This window comes from Heteronotia binoei, chromosome 7 (genome assembly GCF_032191835.1).
Source record: "Heteronotia binoei isolate CCM8104 ecotype False Entrance Well chromosome 7, APGP_CSIRO_Hbin_v1, whole genome shotgun sequence".
In the NCBI taxonomy this organism is placed as follows: domain Eukaryota; kingdom Metazoa; phylum Chordata; class Lepidosauria; order Squamata; family Gekkonidae; genus Heteronotia; species Heteronotia binoei.
In genome coordinates, this window is record NC_083229.1 from 82,085 (window position 1) to 99,962 (window position 17,878).

Genomic DNA, 17,878 nt, shown 5'->3' on the forward strand with positions numbered 1-17,878 from the left:
GGACAAGATGCAGCAATGCAAAACAATCATGAAGAAAAAACAACACAAGTCATGGATCCAGGACAGGGCTGAGGCCGCAGCTCAGCAGAGAGATATCTGTTCAATCCTTGGTATCTCCAGGGAACAAGACCAGTTGAGATGCGAAAGATCCTTGGGACCGTGGAGACCCAAGGCTGATTAGTAAACAATACTAACCTTAACAGAGAAATAGCCTGACTTACAGAAGAACAATCAAGTCCAGCACCCTCCTGCCTCACACAGCAGCCAGCCAGTTCCTCTGGAGGGCCAACAACAGGGCATAAAGAGGCCAAGGCCTTCCCCTGGTGTTATCTCCTGGCTCTGGGATTCAGAGGATTCATGTCATAAGAACGTAAAAGATGCCAATGGCCTATCCAGTCCAACACTCTGTCACGCAGGGGCAACCCCCCCCCAGGTCCCATCAGGAGGTCCATCAGTGGGGCCAGGACACTAGAAGCCCTCCCACAGTTGCCCCCTCCAGACAGAGAGTTCCATCTATACCTTGTTGTGGCTAATACGGTGCAGTCTTCATGAAACTGACTATTGGATTAAATGTTGGCACTTTAATATACAAGCACTTTTTTGCACTAAGCACTTTGTTGGTGGATCTGATTTCTAAAAAACATTGTATGTGTCCTTAGATGCATGTGATTATAGATTGTTATTGATTGACTCACCCAGTGGATAAATGAAATGAATGTAGTATATGAAAATTACATTATTTAAAATGTAAGAATTGTTGGATTTGGATTATATTTTTTGTTACTGCATCACGGTTTTTTCCAGTTCTCCACCTGGGGATTGGCAACCCCACTCTCTATTCTTGCATTGCCTCATAGGAGTTGCAGTTATTTTTTCTGGGGAAGATTATAGTTTTATAGATAAACACACAGTCCTCATTCTATGTCATGGTGCCAGCACACAAAGGGACTTATGTACAGAAGCTCACAATGTCCAGCCATTTCATGTTTCCCCCTGGGTCCTAGGGCACAGAGCATTGACCCTGAGATTTCTGTAGTGAATGTCAATAAATCAAAAGTAAGCTTGCAATCTACAGATACACACCTTAAGAGCAGAGTCAAGATTACTGCAACACAGACATTTTCTCCAGATTTTGATACAATAATTCAGTGCAAGAGGTGTCAGTTATCAGAGACTGTTAAACAAAATATTGCAAACATGCTAATATTTTAAGCATGTTTTATTTTCAGTAAAAAAAATCTTTAGTTGTGTTTGTCTGCAGCCTATAAAGTTTATCTCTCCACTATGTGGTATTACGTTTTATGATACACATGGCCCGGCCCAGCAAGGTCTCTTTTACGTCAGATCCAGCCCTCATAACAAATGAGGTGATTTCTGCTCAACTGAGGGTCCTCAGAGTTTCTGAACTGCTGTTCTGCAGAGACACATGGCCCCTCACTGTGATTGTAGAGGCCATGAAGAAATAAGACCAATTTTCACAGTGTACATTATGCTATTCTGTTTCCTACTTGCAAGAATCCTGTGCAGTTCAGAATCTCACTGCTGTCCCAGGTGTCATCCAGCAGCAGAGATCCTATGAAGCATCACAGAGAGGGATGCTCGAAGCCCTGCCCATTTGACTTGCCGTCCCTTCGCCAGTTGAGAACAAGGAAGAACTTAATTTTTTCTGTGCTCAGCAGTTCACCAATCTGCTTGTTCCTGCTCAACAGGCTGCTTCACTGCATTCTGTCTCCATATTCCTTCCCAGCCACCCATTTAGGGCAACTGGCTTTTGGGGCCAGTAGACTCCCACACCACCTGACCGAATTCTGCTCTCCCTCTCATTCTTGCTGTGAAACCGCTCTGCCCAGCAGGCAGTTGTTTAAATAGACAATCAGTCCGGAATAAATGTTGTGTTCCAAAAAACCCTTACTCTTCAGGGTTCATCCGAGGAGTCCTTAGTGATGCTGAGGACCACCAAGTACTCTGAATCAGCATCATCTTTGTACCTGCAGCAATCTAGGGAAAACCAGTTTGATAAGCATCTGTTGCTATTCAGCATGAACGGAAAAGATCAGGTGACCAACAACCTCAGTCCAACAGACATGTTTTAATGTAGTAAGTCTGACTCGTGAATGTGTCTGGGCAAAGTGTTTTGGGCCCATCCTACTGCTCAGGACAAAGACTGAATAGCTCTCAGGAGACCTTCAGCACAGCAGGAAGCACGGTGCAAGAAAAGGCGCGAGCAAATGCAATTTTCTAGCTATGGACTGTGACCCCTTTGCACATCCCTCTCCAAAGCACCCCAAGGCTCCACCCTCTCCAGGTTGCGACGGGGCTAGTCCTTTAGCTCATGAACCCTTCACAGCATTCTCACCTTCTGGGGACGGATGAGGAATGACACGCAAGATCTGCTCAATTTGGTTGACGGTGGATGTTCCTGGGAACAGGGGCTTCCCAAGCAGCATTTCCCCCAAAATGCAGCCAATGCTCCACATGTCCACGCCCTTGGTGTAGCTGCAGAAAGCGAGAGACCACAACTGTCAGGGCTTGTGTGGAGCAGGCGGAAAAAAAATTGGGGTTGCTACCATCCCATCCTCTTCCACACCCTCTTTCTTCTCATTTGCTCCAACTCCTCTTCTTCTTCCCTTATCCAAGGTGTGATGTTTGTTGTTCAATATCTAAACTGACTGTTAAGATACTATTGCATTGAGGGGGGTGTTGGAATCTCTTATTCCAGACGGTTCATAACCAAAGTCTGCTTTGTGATATAGAACATACCCCTAGAGCCAAATCAGCAAGCATAATAATGCTGGGGACACTGTTCAAGACCAACAAGGAATGCAGAGACCTCTAGGACCTCTGTTTCCACAGAGGCAGCTACTTCAAAAAGAAACAAGAGGATGGGCCAGGGAGCAGGTGAGCCCAGGACACCAAGTAGGGCAACTTCTATGAATTCTAACTCTCTGCTCTGAAAGCCAGTAATCTCTTTCATGCAGTCTCAGAATACAATGTACCCCAAACAGAATATTATACATGACTCACAAAAGCCCCAACTGAACACTCATGAAGCAGACTAGGCATAACGCTGCTGTGTTCCAGAATTACACTGATGTGGTGTTGCAGGGTGTTGTCACAGCTCCCACCATAGCGCTACTGCCAAATCCCCCTTGCAAGGGGAGAAGGGTTGTCCCCAAGGGTGTGATAGGGGTTACCTAGTTCCCTAAGGCAACCCAGAAGCATAACCTGCACAGTTGAGGCCTAACTGCAATGTTAGCAAAGCAGCCTGAAAGCAGCCACTGCAGGGGAAAGTGACACCCCCACCCAACCTTGTATCATAGCACTGCAGCCTGGAGGCCAGGTGTTTTCCATTGGCCTGAGACCCATCCCTCACCAACACAGCACCCACCAACACCCAGCAAGATATAAGCCCCAGTTCAGGCCTGGTCAAGGCAGAGGCTAAGTCATGCAGCAGGCAGCTATGTCACTGAGGCCCCGGCTGGCGGGACTCAGCTTCCCGCACACATCAAGGGCCAAGGAGCACTTGGCACCAGCACACCCCTGAAGGACCAACAGGCCTTTGTGGAAATGCTCCCCACACCCCACCCCACATGCTTCATACAGCAGCCTGGGGCTCTCCCTAGGCATGGGCAGCTAAGTTCTGCAGAAGATGCACACTGGTCTTGGAAAGGGACTGGGAACAGGCCTGCAGAAGGGGTGCACCCCTGATGGTGCAAATGCCAGTCCAGCCGTGAAGATGAACCTGCCATCTGCAGCAGCAGCAAGGGGAACACCATGCCATCCCAACACCTCGCTGGCTGACCCGGGCCTCTTCCCAGTGCTAGTCCATCAAAGCCAGCAGAGCCTTCATTCTTCAGCCCTGCTCACAGACTTGGTTCCTGTGGCTGAGCCACCCAGCCAAGCAAAGGGCGTCAGCTACCAGGCAGCACAACCTCACCCCTGGCTAACCAGGGCTCATCTGCAAATTCCTACAGCTTTGATTTATATAGAATATTATTATGCCACTGTTTCAGAGTCCTGCTTGAGAAAGATTACAATTAAAAATCACCACATAAAAACAAGCAATCAAAAAACAAACCATTAGACATAAACAGCATAAAAACTGCCCATAAAGCCAAGCAGGCCGTTAAAAACCTGTAAGATAAAACCCCTAATTAAAAGCCTAGGTAGAAAGATGTGCTTTAGCCTGGCATGTAAAGGAATGTAAAAAAGATGTCAGGCAAGGCTCAAGAGGAAGGCCAATTCCAAAGGCAAGGTGCCACCACAGAAAATGCCCTGGCTCTAGTTGCCACATAAGAGGGGCTATGTTGGATCAGGCCAGGGGCCCATCCAGTCCAACACTCCGCATCACACAGTGGCCAAAACCAGCAGGACCAGAACTCCAGAAGCCCTCTTACTGTTGCCCCCCAAGCAGCAAAAAGACAGAGCATAACTGTCCTAGACACAGGGGTCTACCGATACCTTGCGGCTAATAGCCACTAATGGATTTCTGCTCCATATGCTAATCTAATCCCTGCCTTATTGCTAAAAGCAGAGGTATCCAGAGCTTCACTTGAAAAGAACTATTATGGATTTGATCCTAGATAAAACTCCATTCTGTGAACAGGGGCAGTTTCCACTAGCAGAAAAAGCCTTCATACTAGCAGAACAGAGTTGAAAACTCCAAACCAATATCTTAGTGCAGGATCAAGTTTATTATTTTTACAGTATTTATCTGTCATATGAATCTAAAAGACAGCTCACAATCACGTTTCACATATACAATCAATAAAACGCAGAATCTACGAAACACATTAAAATAGAAGCAAAATATATAGCAGCAAAACAGCAGACAAGGGATGTAAAAGGAAAGCACAACAAAACAAGATCACAGCCAGCTTCACCAGCCACTGGACACTGCCCCCCCCGCTGAGAAACAGACAAGACACACACACTGCAGCAGCACCCATAAGACAGCTGGACAAGTGAGCCGACAAGTCAGCTGCAGCTGCTGGCTTTTCCCAGCAATCTTGTTTCCTTGAAAGACTGAACATAAGAGAAGCCATGTTGGATCAGGCCAATGGCCCATCCAGTCCAACACTCTGTGTCACATAAGAACATAAGAGAAGCCCTGTTGGATCAGGCCAGTGGCCCCTCCAGTCGAACACTCTGTGTCACATAAGAACATAAGAGAAGCCCTGTTGGATCAGGCCAGTGGCCCCTCCAGACCAACACTCTGTGTCATACATAAGAACATAAGAGAAGCCATGTTGGATCAGGCCAATGGCCCCTCCAGACCAACACTCTGTGTCATACATAAGAACGTAAGAGAAGCCATGTTGGATCAGGCTAATGGCCCATCCAGTCCAACACTCTGTGTCACATAAGAACATAAGGGAAGCCATGTTGGATCAGGCCAATGGCTCCTCCAGACCAACATTCTGTGTCATACATAAGAACATAAGAGAAGCCATGTTGGATCAGGCTAATGGCCCATCCAGTCCAACACTCTGTGTCACATAAGAACATAAGAGAAGCCCTGTTGGATCAGGCCAATGGCCCATCAACTCCAACACTCTGTGTCACACAGTGGTCAATATATATTGGCCACACACAAACACATATATATACACACACACACTGTGACTAATAGCCACTGATGGTCCTCTGCTCCATATTTTTATCCAATCCCCTCTTGAAGCTGGCTATGCTTGTAGTCGCCACCACCTCCTGTGGCAGTGAATTCCACATGTTAATCACCCTTTGGGTGAAGAAGTACTTCCTTTTATCCGTTTTAACCTGACTGCTCAGCAATTTCATTGAATGCCCTCGAGTTCTTGTATTGTGAGAAAGGGAGAAAAGGACCTCTCTCTCTACCCTCTCCATTCCATGCATAATCTTGTAAACCTCTATCATGTCACCCCACAGTCGACGTTTCTCCAAGCTAAAGAGCCCCAAGCGTTTTAACCTTTCTTCATGGGGAAAGTGTTCCAAACCTTTAATCATTCTAGTTGCCCTTTTCTGCACTTTTTCCAATGCTATAATATCCTTTTTGAGGTGCGGTGACCAGAATTGCACACAGTACTTCAAATGAGACCTCACCATCGATTTATACAGGGGCATTATGATACAGGCTGATTTGTTTTCAATTCCCTTCCTAATAATTCCCAGCAAGGCGTTGGCCTTTTTTTATTGCAATCGCACACTGTCTTGACATTTTCAGTGACTTATCTACCATGACCCCAAGATCTCTCTCTTGGTCAGTCTCTCAAGCTGAAACCTCTCAAGACAAGCTGAAGGCAGCACCTATTTCGCACAACTTTGGTGAACAATCCTGCTGCCTCCCTCCAGAAGGCGGAGGGCGAAGGCACCTTCTGAGGCTGTTCATTATTCATTTTAGCCCCCAAAGTCCTCTTGTCAAAAACTCCTGCCCAGTCAGAGCAGCCACTCCTCAGAAAACTGGATCCACAGTGTCACTTGACAACAGCCATTGCAGAGGCTCATAGGAAAACAAAGCAGGAAGAGGAGCCTTGGAGGAATCAGGCTCTACATAGACAATACATCTTTTATGCCCCTCAATGGCTATGTCCCCCCACCACTAGCCCCATGAGGAAGGGAGAGAGAGTTGGTCAAATGAGCAACTAAGCTCCCCAGCTATCTCACTTCTTCAAGACTCATAAGAACATAAGAGAAGCCATGTTGGATCAGGCCAATGGCCCATCTACTCCTACACTCTGTGTCACACAGTGGCCAAAAAAACCCCAAGTGCCATCAAGAGGTTCACAAGTGGGGCTAGAAGACCTTCCACTTTGCCTCCTCCCCCAAGCACCAAAAATACAGAGCATCACTGCCCCAGACAGTTCCAATAAAATGCTGTGGCTAATAGTCGCTGATGGACCTCTGCTCCATATTTTTATCTAAACCCTTCTTGAAGCTGGCTATGCTTGTAGCTACCACCACCTCCCGTGGCAGTGAATTCCACATGTTAATCACCCTTTGGGTGAAGAAGTATTTCCTTTTTTCCGCTCTAACCTGACTGCTCAGCAATTTCATTGAATGCCCACAAGTTCTTGTATTGTGAGAAAGGGAGAAAAGTACTTCTTTCTCTACTTTCTCCATCCCATGCATAATCTTGTAAACCTCTATCATGTCACCCCGCAGTCGACGTTTCTCCAAGCTAAAGAGCCGCAAGCGTTTTAACCTTTCCTCATAGGGAAAGTGTTCCAACCCTTTAGTCATTCTAGTTGCCCTTTTCTGGACTTTTTCCAATGCTATAATATCCTTTTTGAGGTGCAGTGACCCAAATTGTACACAGTATTCCAAATGAGACCGCACCATTGATTTATACAGGGGCATTATGATACCGGCTGATTTGTTTTCAATTCCCTTCCTAATAATTCCCAGCACAGTGTTGGCCTTTTTTACTGCAATTGCAATAAACTCACCAAAGTTCATTTCCTTACCTATGAGAAGCAAGCAGAATCTCAGGGGCCCTGTACCAGCGAGTGGCAACATATTCAGTAAGCGCTTGGTTGCCATGATCCTTGTGGATTTGGCACAAGGAACGTGCCAGTCCAAAGTCACACAACTTAACAAAGCAGTCTGCGTCCAGCAGGATATTGGAAGGCTGGAAACAGAAAAGGGTATTGTCTTAGTAGAACACAATGGCCTTGCCTGGAGATGTGCAAAAAGGGCTAGGCAGGCCCTGGCAATCCAGCACACGCTCATGCTCCAGCAGCCCGCCCACCCGCCATTTCTCGAAGGAAAGATGTGCCTCCAGGCAGGCAGGGTCCTTCTCAGACATGCCCCTTCTGGTCTGGGACACGCTCATACCCCAGCAGCCCACCCCCCTGCCTGCCATTTCTCGAAGGGAAGATGTGCCTCCAGGCAGGCAGGGTCCTTCTCAGACATGCACCTTCTGGTCCCTGTGAATGACGTTTCCTGAGTGTATGAATTTGGTGGCTTTCAGGAGCTGATGCAGGATGTAACACTTGTGAATATCTTTCAGTAAATTCCCCTTCTTAATCACAGCATGCAAATCTGTCTCTGCAACAGGGGACAGCAGAGGATTAATGGCCATAATGAAAGCACTGCTCGAGATCCCCCACCCCCTGTGTATCTGGCTCATCTCTTCCAGTGACTCATGGCAACCTCAGCATCTATGGAGCTTTTTACATATCTCTGATTCATCATTTTGTAACATTTATTTTCTCTGCTTTTTCCCAATAAACCAGGCAGTGTGCATTAAATATAGAGAACATTTATAAGCTACAACTTATAAGCATGAAGAGCTCACCCATGGATTCAAAAACCAGGTATATATCCTTGTCGTTCTGAGCCCGGATGACGTTCAGGAGCTTAATGATGTTTGGGTGTTCTCCAAATTCCTGCAGGCAAAAAACAACAACAACCCCCCCAGTGTGCCAGACGCAAGAGATCTCAAGGCTCTGGACGCCTGTTCTAGGGCTGGCATTGGGTTGCCATCCCTGCTCTGACACAGAAGCCTGCTGGGTAGCCTTGGGCTTGTCACCATCTCTCAGACTCACCCTCTCTGGTGGTGGTAGTGAAGATTAAGAGGGAGGTCCATTTAGCCCCTTGCTCAGCCGTGACACAGTTCCAAAAAAGCTGACATGACATTTTATTGGAGGGTTAGGCATAAAGAAGGCTCTACCAAAGAAAAGGTTCCTAAGGGAGATGTTGTAACAAGTTTCACTGGTTATCAGGACTCCATTTCTATACTGCATTATTTAGGAATGAGACAAGCATTTCTTACCTGCAAGAACATTATTTCTCTGAATGTTCTCTGGAAAAAAACCAGAAAACAATTGTTAGATAAGGAAATGAATACACAGCTATGTAATTATCTGCTTTGTGAGGTCACACTCAGAACTCACAACCAAGACTTTGCATCAGCTGCTGGCTCAAGCAGAGCACAGGATTCAGCCTCCCACACACTCATTCCTTCACAGAAAACAGAAACTGTCTTCTAACCCGTCTGTTAAGCCAACAGATTCGTATATCAGTCCTTTCCTCAGCTGAAGCATCTCAAGTCAGAAAGTCCCTACAAATCTTGTCAAGAGAAGAAAGGTTATCTAAGGACCAGAACAAGGTTCCCCACTGCCTATGCCTTTGCAAGGGCCAAAACAGCTCTCCCACCCCCACACGAGACAAGGTGCCATTAGCAGGAACATTTAAATCACCAAGAACAACCCATCTGGGTGTCTCCAGGGCCAAGTTCAAGATTACCACAACCAGGCCAGACAGGGTGCCCTATTTGTCTCTAGACCCTCACATAAGCAAGGAATGATCTGTGCACAGAGACCCTGTGAAAGAAGAAAAAGCCACAAAGCTGCCACCACCCTCCCCAGCCTCCAATTCAGCAGCGATGGAGGACTTACACAATCAGACAGCATTAACTGAGACGCAGACACACAGAGAGCAGTTTCCTCCAACAGTGTCTGCCACAAAGGTATGCTCAGTTTTCTCTTCCTCCAGCATCCCAGACAGAAGGCCAATTTTATTAATTCATTTTTAAAGGTTAGGGATGTGATGATGCCTCAGTAATAAGACAAGATCTCTGCAACAGTCTGTTGGTACAAGTTCTATCAAGCACGAAGGATGCAGAATAGTGATATCTGTTTTTAAATGGACATATAGATTGCTGGCAGCATTAACTGGGGTGTTTGTCTGTGCCTAACACCACAAAGAATTCCCTTTTCAGGGACTTAAGAACCCTGTGAAATTAGACAGAACGGGATCTTGTAACAGGAGATCTGAACTGAATAGTAGAAAGAAGAAAGGACACATAAGCCACCTGTTCCAAACACAATGTAATCTCAAGAGCTTTCCTAGAATGTCCAGAAAAGTAAAGACAAAGCGAGCTCCTGTTAACTGTTACAGTGGCAGTTCACCACAAGCAGTCAGGTTCCTCTGCTAAGCAGGAAGCAGCCACATGTGGGATTCAAGACTCCTTTCCTCTTTCTTTTTGATGCAGAGGAGAATCATAGTGTTGAAAGGGACCTCTAGGGTCATCTAGTCCAACCGCCTGCACAATGCAGGAAACTCACAAACACCTCCCCCTAAATTCACAGGATCTTCATTGCTGTCAGATGGCCATCTAGTCTCTGTTTAAAAACCTCCAAGGAAGCAGACCCCACCACCTCCCAAGGAGGAAGCCTCTTCCACTGAGGAATTGCTCTAACGGTCAGGAAGTTCTTCCCAATGTTGAGCCGGAAACTCTTTTGATTTAATTTCAGCCCACTGGTTCTGGTCTGATGTTCTGGGGCCACAGCAAACAATTCCACACCATCCTCTATAGGACAGTCCTTCATAGGAGGAAACAGTACACATACACACCACATGCATGCACATACAAATGTTTTTTTCTGGACAGGAGAACAAAAGTACCTCCTGCACCTGCATGCGCCCTTGCTCTGGACAGGAATTATGTGTGCTACTGACTCTCTCCTCACCCCCACCCCCACCAAAACTATTTGCCTCTTCAAGGTAAAACACAAAGAAAACTACACTTTCCCCTCATGGGCCAAGTTACAAGTCTGGATGGGGGCAAAATAGCAAAGGAAGTTTGCCCACCAAAGCATAGCAGACCTGTCTGAGAGCGCTGTGATTTTTGCATGTGGCGCCATTTTGAGACTGGTTCCATCCACCAAGTCAGCTGTTTTGTTTCTGACTGGTAGCTCCACACATTCTTGGGGGGAAATTAAGCAGCTCTCAGAAATACACAGTCAACCCTCCTCTGTGTTAGTCAGGTATATTTTGGCTCTGGATTGGCCCAGTTAAAACCTCCATCTTTGAACATCATGGATTTTATTTATTTTATTCCATCTCCCATCCCATCCCACCCCACAAGCGGGCTCAGGGCAGCTCTCAACAGAAAACAAAGCAAAACAAACAGAAGATCATAAAAACATCACAAGCGCATGGATTAAAATCCCAATGGCAGCATAACAACAGCGACTGTTGAGCAGGGAAGTCAAAAGCCTGGAGCGGGGTGGCCAAACTTGCTTAATGTAAGGTCAGATGTTGAGAGCCGGGAGACATGAGCGTCAGATGTTTGAGAGCCGCAGGGCGGGAAGGCATGCAGGCAAACAGATGGGGGAGAGGTGCAAAGAAAGCAACTTTAAATGCATTCCCCGCGCTTGGTCTGGAGAAGCGAGAGAAAGAGATCAGATGGGGGCTTTGAGAGCCAGTCGGGAGCAGCCCTGCCTCTTCCTCACCTGGGCGTCGGTGCGGTTCCTGAAGGCGTCGAAGATCTTCTTGACGGCCACGATCTGCCCCGTCTTGCGGTCAACGGCCTTCCACACGATCCCGTAGGCCTGCCGTGTCCCAAGGAGGAAAGCGGAGCCGCCCTTTAGCAGGCCCTGCCGCTCCCCGCAGCCGCCCCCCTCCCTCCCGCCCGCCCCGCGGGGCTCACCCACCCCCTTGCCGAGCCGCCGCTTGATGTCGTATCGCCGGGCGACGCGCTCCTCCACCTCGGCCGCCACCGCCGCCGCGCTCATCGTGGCACGGGGAGCCCAGGCCGGCCACCCCGCGGACAGCCCTGTTGACTGCTGCTGCCATGGAAACGGTCGGCAGCGGAGCCGTGCGCCTGCGCAGCGGCAGGCCTGGGAGGCGGGCCTTCCTGCTCCCCTCGGCCGCACACTCCAGCGACGGGTCCGCCCGAGGGAGGAGGTGGAACATCCGGGGCGGCTCCCTAGCGACAGGCTGACGGACAAGCCAGCGGGGATGGGAGGGGCGGGTCCGCCTACTCTTCGCCTCCGCTGGGGGCGTGATTCATGCCATGACGCACTTCCTGTGCGTCTCTCTGCCGCGGAGGCGACGACAGGAGGCTGCTCGGGCAGGGCCAGGCCTAGTCCGGGGACCCCCGCTGCAGAGGCGCCCGTCCGGCCCAGGCCAGCCCGCGGGGGCAGCGGCCTCTCGGAGGGAGGGAGGAGGGGCGCGGCGGTCTCCCTGCGGGGGGGGGGGAGGAGGAGCAGGGACCCCGGCATCGGCACCCCCCCCCCTTGCACAGCTTTCTAGCCCTGGGCTCCGTCACGCCCCCCTTCAGAGCCACGTAGGCCGTGTCCTCCCAGGAGGTCACTTGAGTTGGTGCCCTCCTCCCTCCCTCCCTTGTCTGTCCCGCCCAGGCCGCCTTACGGCAGGTGACAACATAAGGGCTGATACAACAACCATGTCTGAAGGCTAAAATTACGTCAGTTAAAACCAACAATACAAGGCATTTAGGTGGTGTTGTGCTGTCTCACGACTGCTTATTAAATCGGGTCTGATCGGTGGAATTTCAGGTTATCAAAGCTGGTTTATCTGAATTATTTCATGCTCTTTGCTTGGCAAGATTTATATATTTTTCCTGCTACGGCAACACGATGCCAACAATTTTGTTCTGTGTTCCTCTTGTAATTATGGTTACCGTGGAATTTGCCTTTTTTCCCAACAGCTGCATCAAGCTATCTACTACAACCCCAAGATCTGTTTCTTGGTTTGTTGCCATCAGCTCAAATCACATCAGTGTAAGTGAAATTGGGATTTTTAACCCCAATACACATCAGCTTATGCTTCCATTGTATCCCATTTTAATACCCATTCCCCTAGTTTGAAGATTGCAATGTTTGCATCCGTTTTAACCACTTTAAATGATTTAGTGTGGCCTGCAACCTCAGCAACTTCACTACTCGCCCCTAACTCCAGGTCATTTATTAAGTTGAAAAGCACTGATCCCCAGGAAAGATCCCTAAGGGGCCCTGCTGTTCATATCCCCATCATAGCAATAACTTTATTCCTACTCTCGGCTTCCTGTTTTTTAAGCCAATTTCCAGTCTTCAGAGGACATTCTTCTATCCCATGACTCTGAAGTTTCTGAGGAGTCTTGAAGAAGATATTGGCTCTATACCCTGCCATCCACTCTGAATCTCAGAATGGCTTACAATCTCCTTTACCTTCCTACCCCACAACAGACACCCTGTGACTAGGTGGGGCTGAGAGGGCTCTCACAACAGCTGCCCTTTCAAGCACAACTCTGCAAGGGCTATGGCTGACCCAAAGCCATTCCAACAGCTGCAAGTGGAGGAGTGAGGAATCAAATCTGGTTCTCCCAGATAAAGAGTCTGCTCACTTAATCACCACACCAAAAGGCTGAAGGACTTAGTGATGTTCTGTCTGGAGAAGAAGAGGTTGAGAGTGGACAAGATTACTCTCTTAAAAGTATTTGAAGGGCTGTTCCTTAGGGCAGGGCAGGGAGCTGTTCCTGTTGGCAACAGATGATGGCAGGACTCATGTCAAGCATGGCTAATTCTGATCAATAACTGATGGTTTTAGGGCCTGACTAAAAGCAGGCCTGAGTAAGATCCCAGAGAACCAAATGCTGTTGTTTATTCTTTCCTGGCTCCTCTCTTGCTTTATGACTTAATTAGAGGGAACAAAGCAATCAGCACCTTCCCATGAATCCTTCTCCGGGAGGATGAGCCATCTGGGCAATGCAAGGCCGAATGCCTGATAATGCCCTGGGAATGTATGTAGTTTTGATATTCTATGTGTGAACGCTCCCTTGCTTCCCCTCCCCGTAGGAATCCCTTTGAAGTGTTTCTTAAAAGTTGAGTATCAATGTATTGGTTTCATTCTTCTCAAGCCACAGCTTGAGCCAAAGTATCAGTTTCTCAATAAACGTAGTCTTTGTATCAACTTCGACTCGTCATTGAACCCGCATGCTTAAGAACATAAGAGAAGCCATGTTGGATCAGGCCAACGGCCCATCAAGTCCAGCACTCTGTGTCACACAGTGGCAAAAAATTTTATATACACACATACACTGTGGCTAATGGCCACTGATGGACCTGTGCTCCATATTTTTATCTAAACCCTTCTTGAAGGTGGCTATACTTGTGGCCGCCACCACCTCCTGTGGCAGTGAATTCCACATGTTAATCACCCTTTGGGTGAAGAAGTACTTCCTTTTATCCGTTTTAACCTGTCTGCTCAGCAATTTCATCGAATGCCCACGAGTTCTTGTATTGTGAGAAAGGGAGAAAAGTACTTCTTTCTCTACTTTCTCCATCCCATGCATTATCTTGTAAACCTCTATCATGTCACCCCGCAGTCGACGTTTCTCCAAGCTAAAGAGTCCCAAGCGTTTCAACCTTTCTTCATAGGGAAAGTGCTCCAGCCCTTTAATCATTCTAGTTGCCCTTCTCTGGACTTTCTCCAATGCTATAATATCCTTTTTGAGGTGCAGCGACCAGAACTGCACACAGTACTCCAAATGAGACCGCACCATCGATTTATACAGGGGCATTATGATACTGGCTGATTTGTTTTCAATTCCCTTCCTAATAATTCCCAGCATGGCGTTGGCCTTTTTTATTGCAAACGCACACTGACACAATAATGCTTGACACAATAATGGATTGAAATTAGGGGCAGGAAAGTTCTGACTGGATATTATGAAGAACTCTTACAGTAAGATTTGTTCAACAGTGGAATCAGCTACCAAGGAAGATGGTGAGCTCTCCCTCACTGACAGTCTTTAACCAGCAGCTGGACAAACCCTTGTCAGAGGTGCTCTAGGTGGTTGATCCTGCATTCAGCAGAGGGGTGGACTGGATGGCCTCTGTGGCTCCTCCCAACTCTGATTCTATGAAATCCAGTCACCTGTCATTCCTGCCCACCTGTTTATTGACTGTCAGCCCCAGGGACACGGAATCATAGAGTTGGAAGGTACCTCCAGGATCATCTAGTCCAACCCCCTGCACAATGCAGGAAGTACTTAGGAAGAAGGGGACATGGTCAGAAGTACTTAGGAAGATGGGGGTTCACGAGGGGTGAGAGTTTCTTAAAAGTGAAATACTGAAAGCACCATCACAGATTATTCCTGTGAGAAGAAAAAATGGAAGAAGCCTAAAGAAGCCAAGGTGGCTCCATAAACAGCTCTCTAAAGACTTGATAAAAAAGACTCCTTTAGGAATTGGAAGGAGGGCCTTATAACCAAGGATGAATATAAACAAATCACCAATGCTTGTAGAGAAAAAGGAAAGCTAAAGCTCAATATGAGCTTAAGCTGGCCAAAGATGCTAGAAACAACAAAAAAGGGTTCTTATGTTCAGCGTAAGAAAAAGAGCAAGGACATGGTAGGCCCATTGCAAGGGCAAGAAAGTGAAATTGTAACATAATGAAGAGAGGGCAGAACTGCTCAGTTCCTACTTTTCCTCAGTCTTCTCTTCTGAGGGGAATGGTGCTCAACATGGCAAAAACAACATAAAAGGAGGGTGTGGAGTTCCAACCTAGGATCAGCATAGGGGTAGTACATAAACACCTGGTTTCTTTAAATGAAACTTAAGTCTTCAGGACCAGATGAACTGTATCCAAGGATTCTAAAAGAGCTTGTGGATGTAATTTCTGAGCCTTTGAGAATTCTTGGAGAACAGGAGAGGTGCCGGAAGATTGGAGGCGGGCAAATATTGTCCCCATCTTCAAGAAGGGGGAAAGGAGGATCCCGGTAACTACTGACCCATCAGCTTCACATCTATACCTGGAAAAGTTTTAGAACAAATCATCAAACAGTCACTCCTGGAACATTTAGAAAGGATGGCTGTGATTACTAAGAGCCAGTGTGAGTTTCTCAACGCATTATGTCAGACTAACCAGATCTCTTTTTTTTAGAAAGTGACTACCTTGCTGGGTCAGAAATGCTGTAGACATAGTTTATCTCAATTTCATTAAGGCTTTTGATAAGGTTCCACATACTATCCTTGTTGACAAGTTGGTAAAATGTGGTTTGGATCCTGTTACCGTTAGGTGGATCTGTAAGTGATTGACAGATCACACTTAAAGAGTGCTTGTGAATGGTTCCTTGTCTTCTTGGAGAAGAGTGACAAGTGGAGTGCCTCAGGGATCTTTCCTAGGGCCTGTTTTCAATATCTTTATAAATTATTTGGATGAAGGAATCAAGGGAAAGCTTATTAAATTTGCAGATGATACTAAATTGGGAGGGGTTGCAATTGCAAGTACAGTAGAAGACAAAAGCAGGATTCAGGATGATTTTGACCGGCCTGGAAACTGGGCTGAAACCAATAAAATGAATTTTAACAGGTATAAATGTAAAGTTCTGCATTTAGGTAGGAAAAATCCAATGCATGGCTATAGGATGGGGGAGACTTGTTTTAGCAGTAGTCTGTGCAAAAAGGATCAATGTGGGGATTTAGTTTAAGTGCAGACAAGAAGCAGTAATGTAGGTTTAAGAGAGAGAGAGTAAAGTACGTGGACGGAATGTTTTGCAGACAAACTTGATTTATGGTACCAGAGAAAACATGCTGTTTGAGAGATCTGCGCAGGTGTTATTTGTGGTCACGTTGACCTGAGACGGTGGATAATTGGCTGGAGCAAGTGGAATGTTATGAGGTCATGAAATAAATAAAAGCGGCCATCAGTGTTGCGCAGCAGAGCAGAGTTTTATGAATTATGAGAAGCTGCTAGCAACTCTGATGCACTTTAGAAACTGATCCAGGCGCCTCCCTGTGTGTGTCCTTGTGTGTGTGTGTGTTTTCATTGTCGTGGAAATCTTACTTTTCTCACCGGTGCGTGGGCTGGACCCACGACAGATCTAGGGCAGGGTTTCCCAAACTTTTATTTCCTATGTCCCAGTTATTTTTACACTTCTCCTTTGTGGCCCACTAAAATTTGGGGGTGGAGCAGGAGACTTTGGGGGTGGAGCCGGGAGACAGGAATTGTGTCATTTCCTGTGGTGTCAAGGACCAAGTGATGTCACATCCAGGGCACTCCCCCAAACCTGCCTCTTCTTCAGAAGTAAATTCATTTTCAGAAAAATCTCTCTGAAACTCATGCTGAGCCAAAATGGGGGTGGAGAGTGGGTGGTCCTCTCTTTTCACCCCCACACCTGCATGCACCTATCTGTGTATTCTTCTCCAGCTTGCAAGCACTCCTAATGCCCATGTTCAATTGCCTGCACCACCTACACATCTCTTCCTCAACAGCGCTGGCCAGTGTATGCAGAGAATTGTACTGCAATTAATGAATTAATTTCAAGTTATATGAAGTTCATACAAGCTTTTCTGCAGTTATCCCAAAAAATATATTTATGAGGTACTTGCAGCTTTTTACTGGCTGTGTTTCCCATGCCTTTAAAAGTAACCTGTTGTGCAGATACTTAGCCAGTGAACTACTTTAATCCTTTTTAATATTTACAGGAGGAGTTTAATTTTGGTGACAGATGGCTGTTAAAAGCAGGACCAGTAAAATGGTTCAGAGTTCACTCTTCCAGTGCTGTTGAGATATACCGCAGTAATCTCCAATAATCTCTTTCTGCCCCACACCTCTTTGGTGTAGTGGTTTGGTGTGCGGACTCTTATCTGGGAGAACTGGGTTTGATTCGCCACTCCTCCACTTGCACCTGCTAGCATGGCCTTGGGTCAGCCATAGCTCTGGCAGAGGTTGTCCTTGAAAGGGCAGCTGCTGTGAGAGCCCTCTCCAGCCCCACCCACCTCACAGGGTGTCTGTTGTGGGGGAGGAAGGTAAAGGAGATTGTGAGCCGCTCTGAGACTCTTCGGAGTGGAGGGCGGAATATAAATCCAATATCTTCTCTTACACTCACTCACTCACACAGAAGTCTCATAGAAGGCCACCTGGCTACAACTGGGGGTGCCAACTTTTCATTGGCAGAGCTCCTATGTCTGCAACAACAGTATGATGAACAGAAAAGTTTCATCCAGTAAAAATGGAAGGAGAGAAAGGGAAAGAATGAAGTGGAAGGAAAGGAAAAGAAAGACATGGAAAGAAAGAACATAAACATAAGAGGAGCCATGTTGGATCAGGCCAGTGGACTATCCAGTCCAAAATTCCCTCATACAATGTCCAAAAAGCACCAGAATGTCCA

At 47.1% G+C, this 17,878-nt stretch overlaps 1 protein-coding gene across 1 annotated transcript in view; it reads right to left on the bottom strand.

Annotated features, from left to right (window-relative positions):
- The window catches only part of MAPK15 (mitogen-activated protein kinase 15), a 28,156-nt gene extending 16,647 nt beyond the window's left edge, over positions 1 to 11,509 (bottom strand). Inside the window, exons 1-7 of the mRNA XM_060242894.1 lie at positions 11,418 to 11,509; positions 11,217 to 11,315; positions 8,753 to 8,782; positions 8,276 to 8,366; positions 7,895 to 8,025; positions 7,443 to 7,606; positions 2,357 to 2,496 (exon numbers count right to left, since the gene is read on the bottom strand). Of these exons, the coding sequence (XP_060098877.1) occupies positions 2,357 to 2,496; positions 7,443 to 7,606; positions 7,895 to 8,025; positions 8,276 to 8,366; positions 8,753 to 8,782; positions 11,217 to 11,315; positions 11,418 to 11,498 (736 nt within the window). The 5' untranslated portion in view covers positions 11,499 to 11,509. The remainder of the gene's footprint in view (positions 1 to 2,356; positions 2,497 to 7,442; positions 7,607 to 7,894; positions 8,026 to 8,275; positions 8,367 to 8,752; positions 8,783 to 11,216; positions 11,316 to 11,417) is intronic.
- Between the last annotated feature and the right edge of the window lie 6,369 nt (positions 11,510 to 17,878).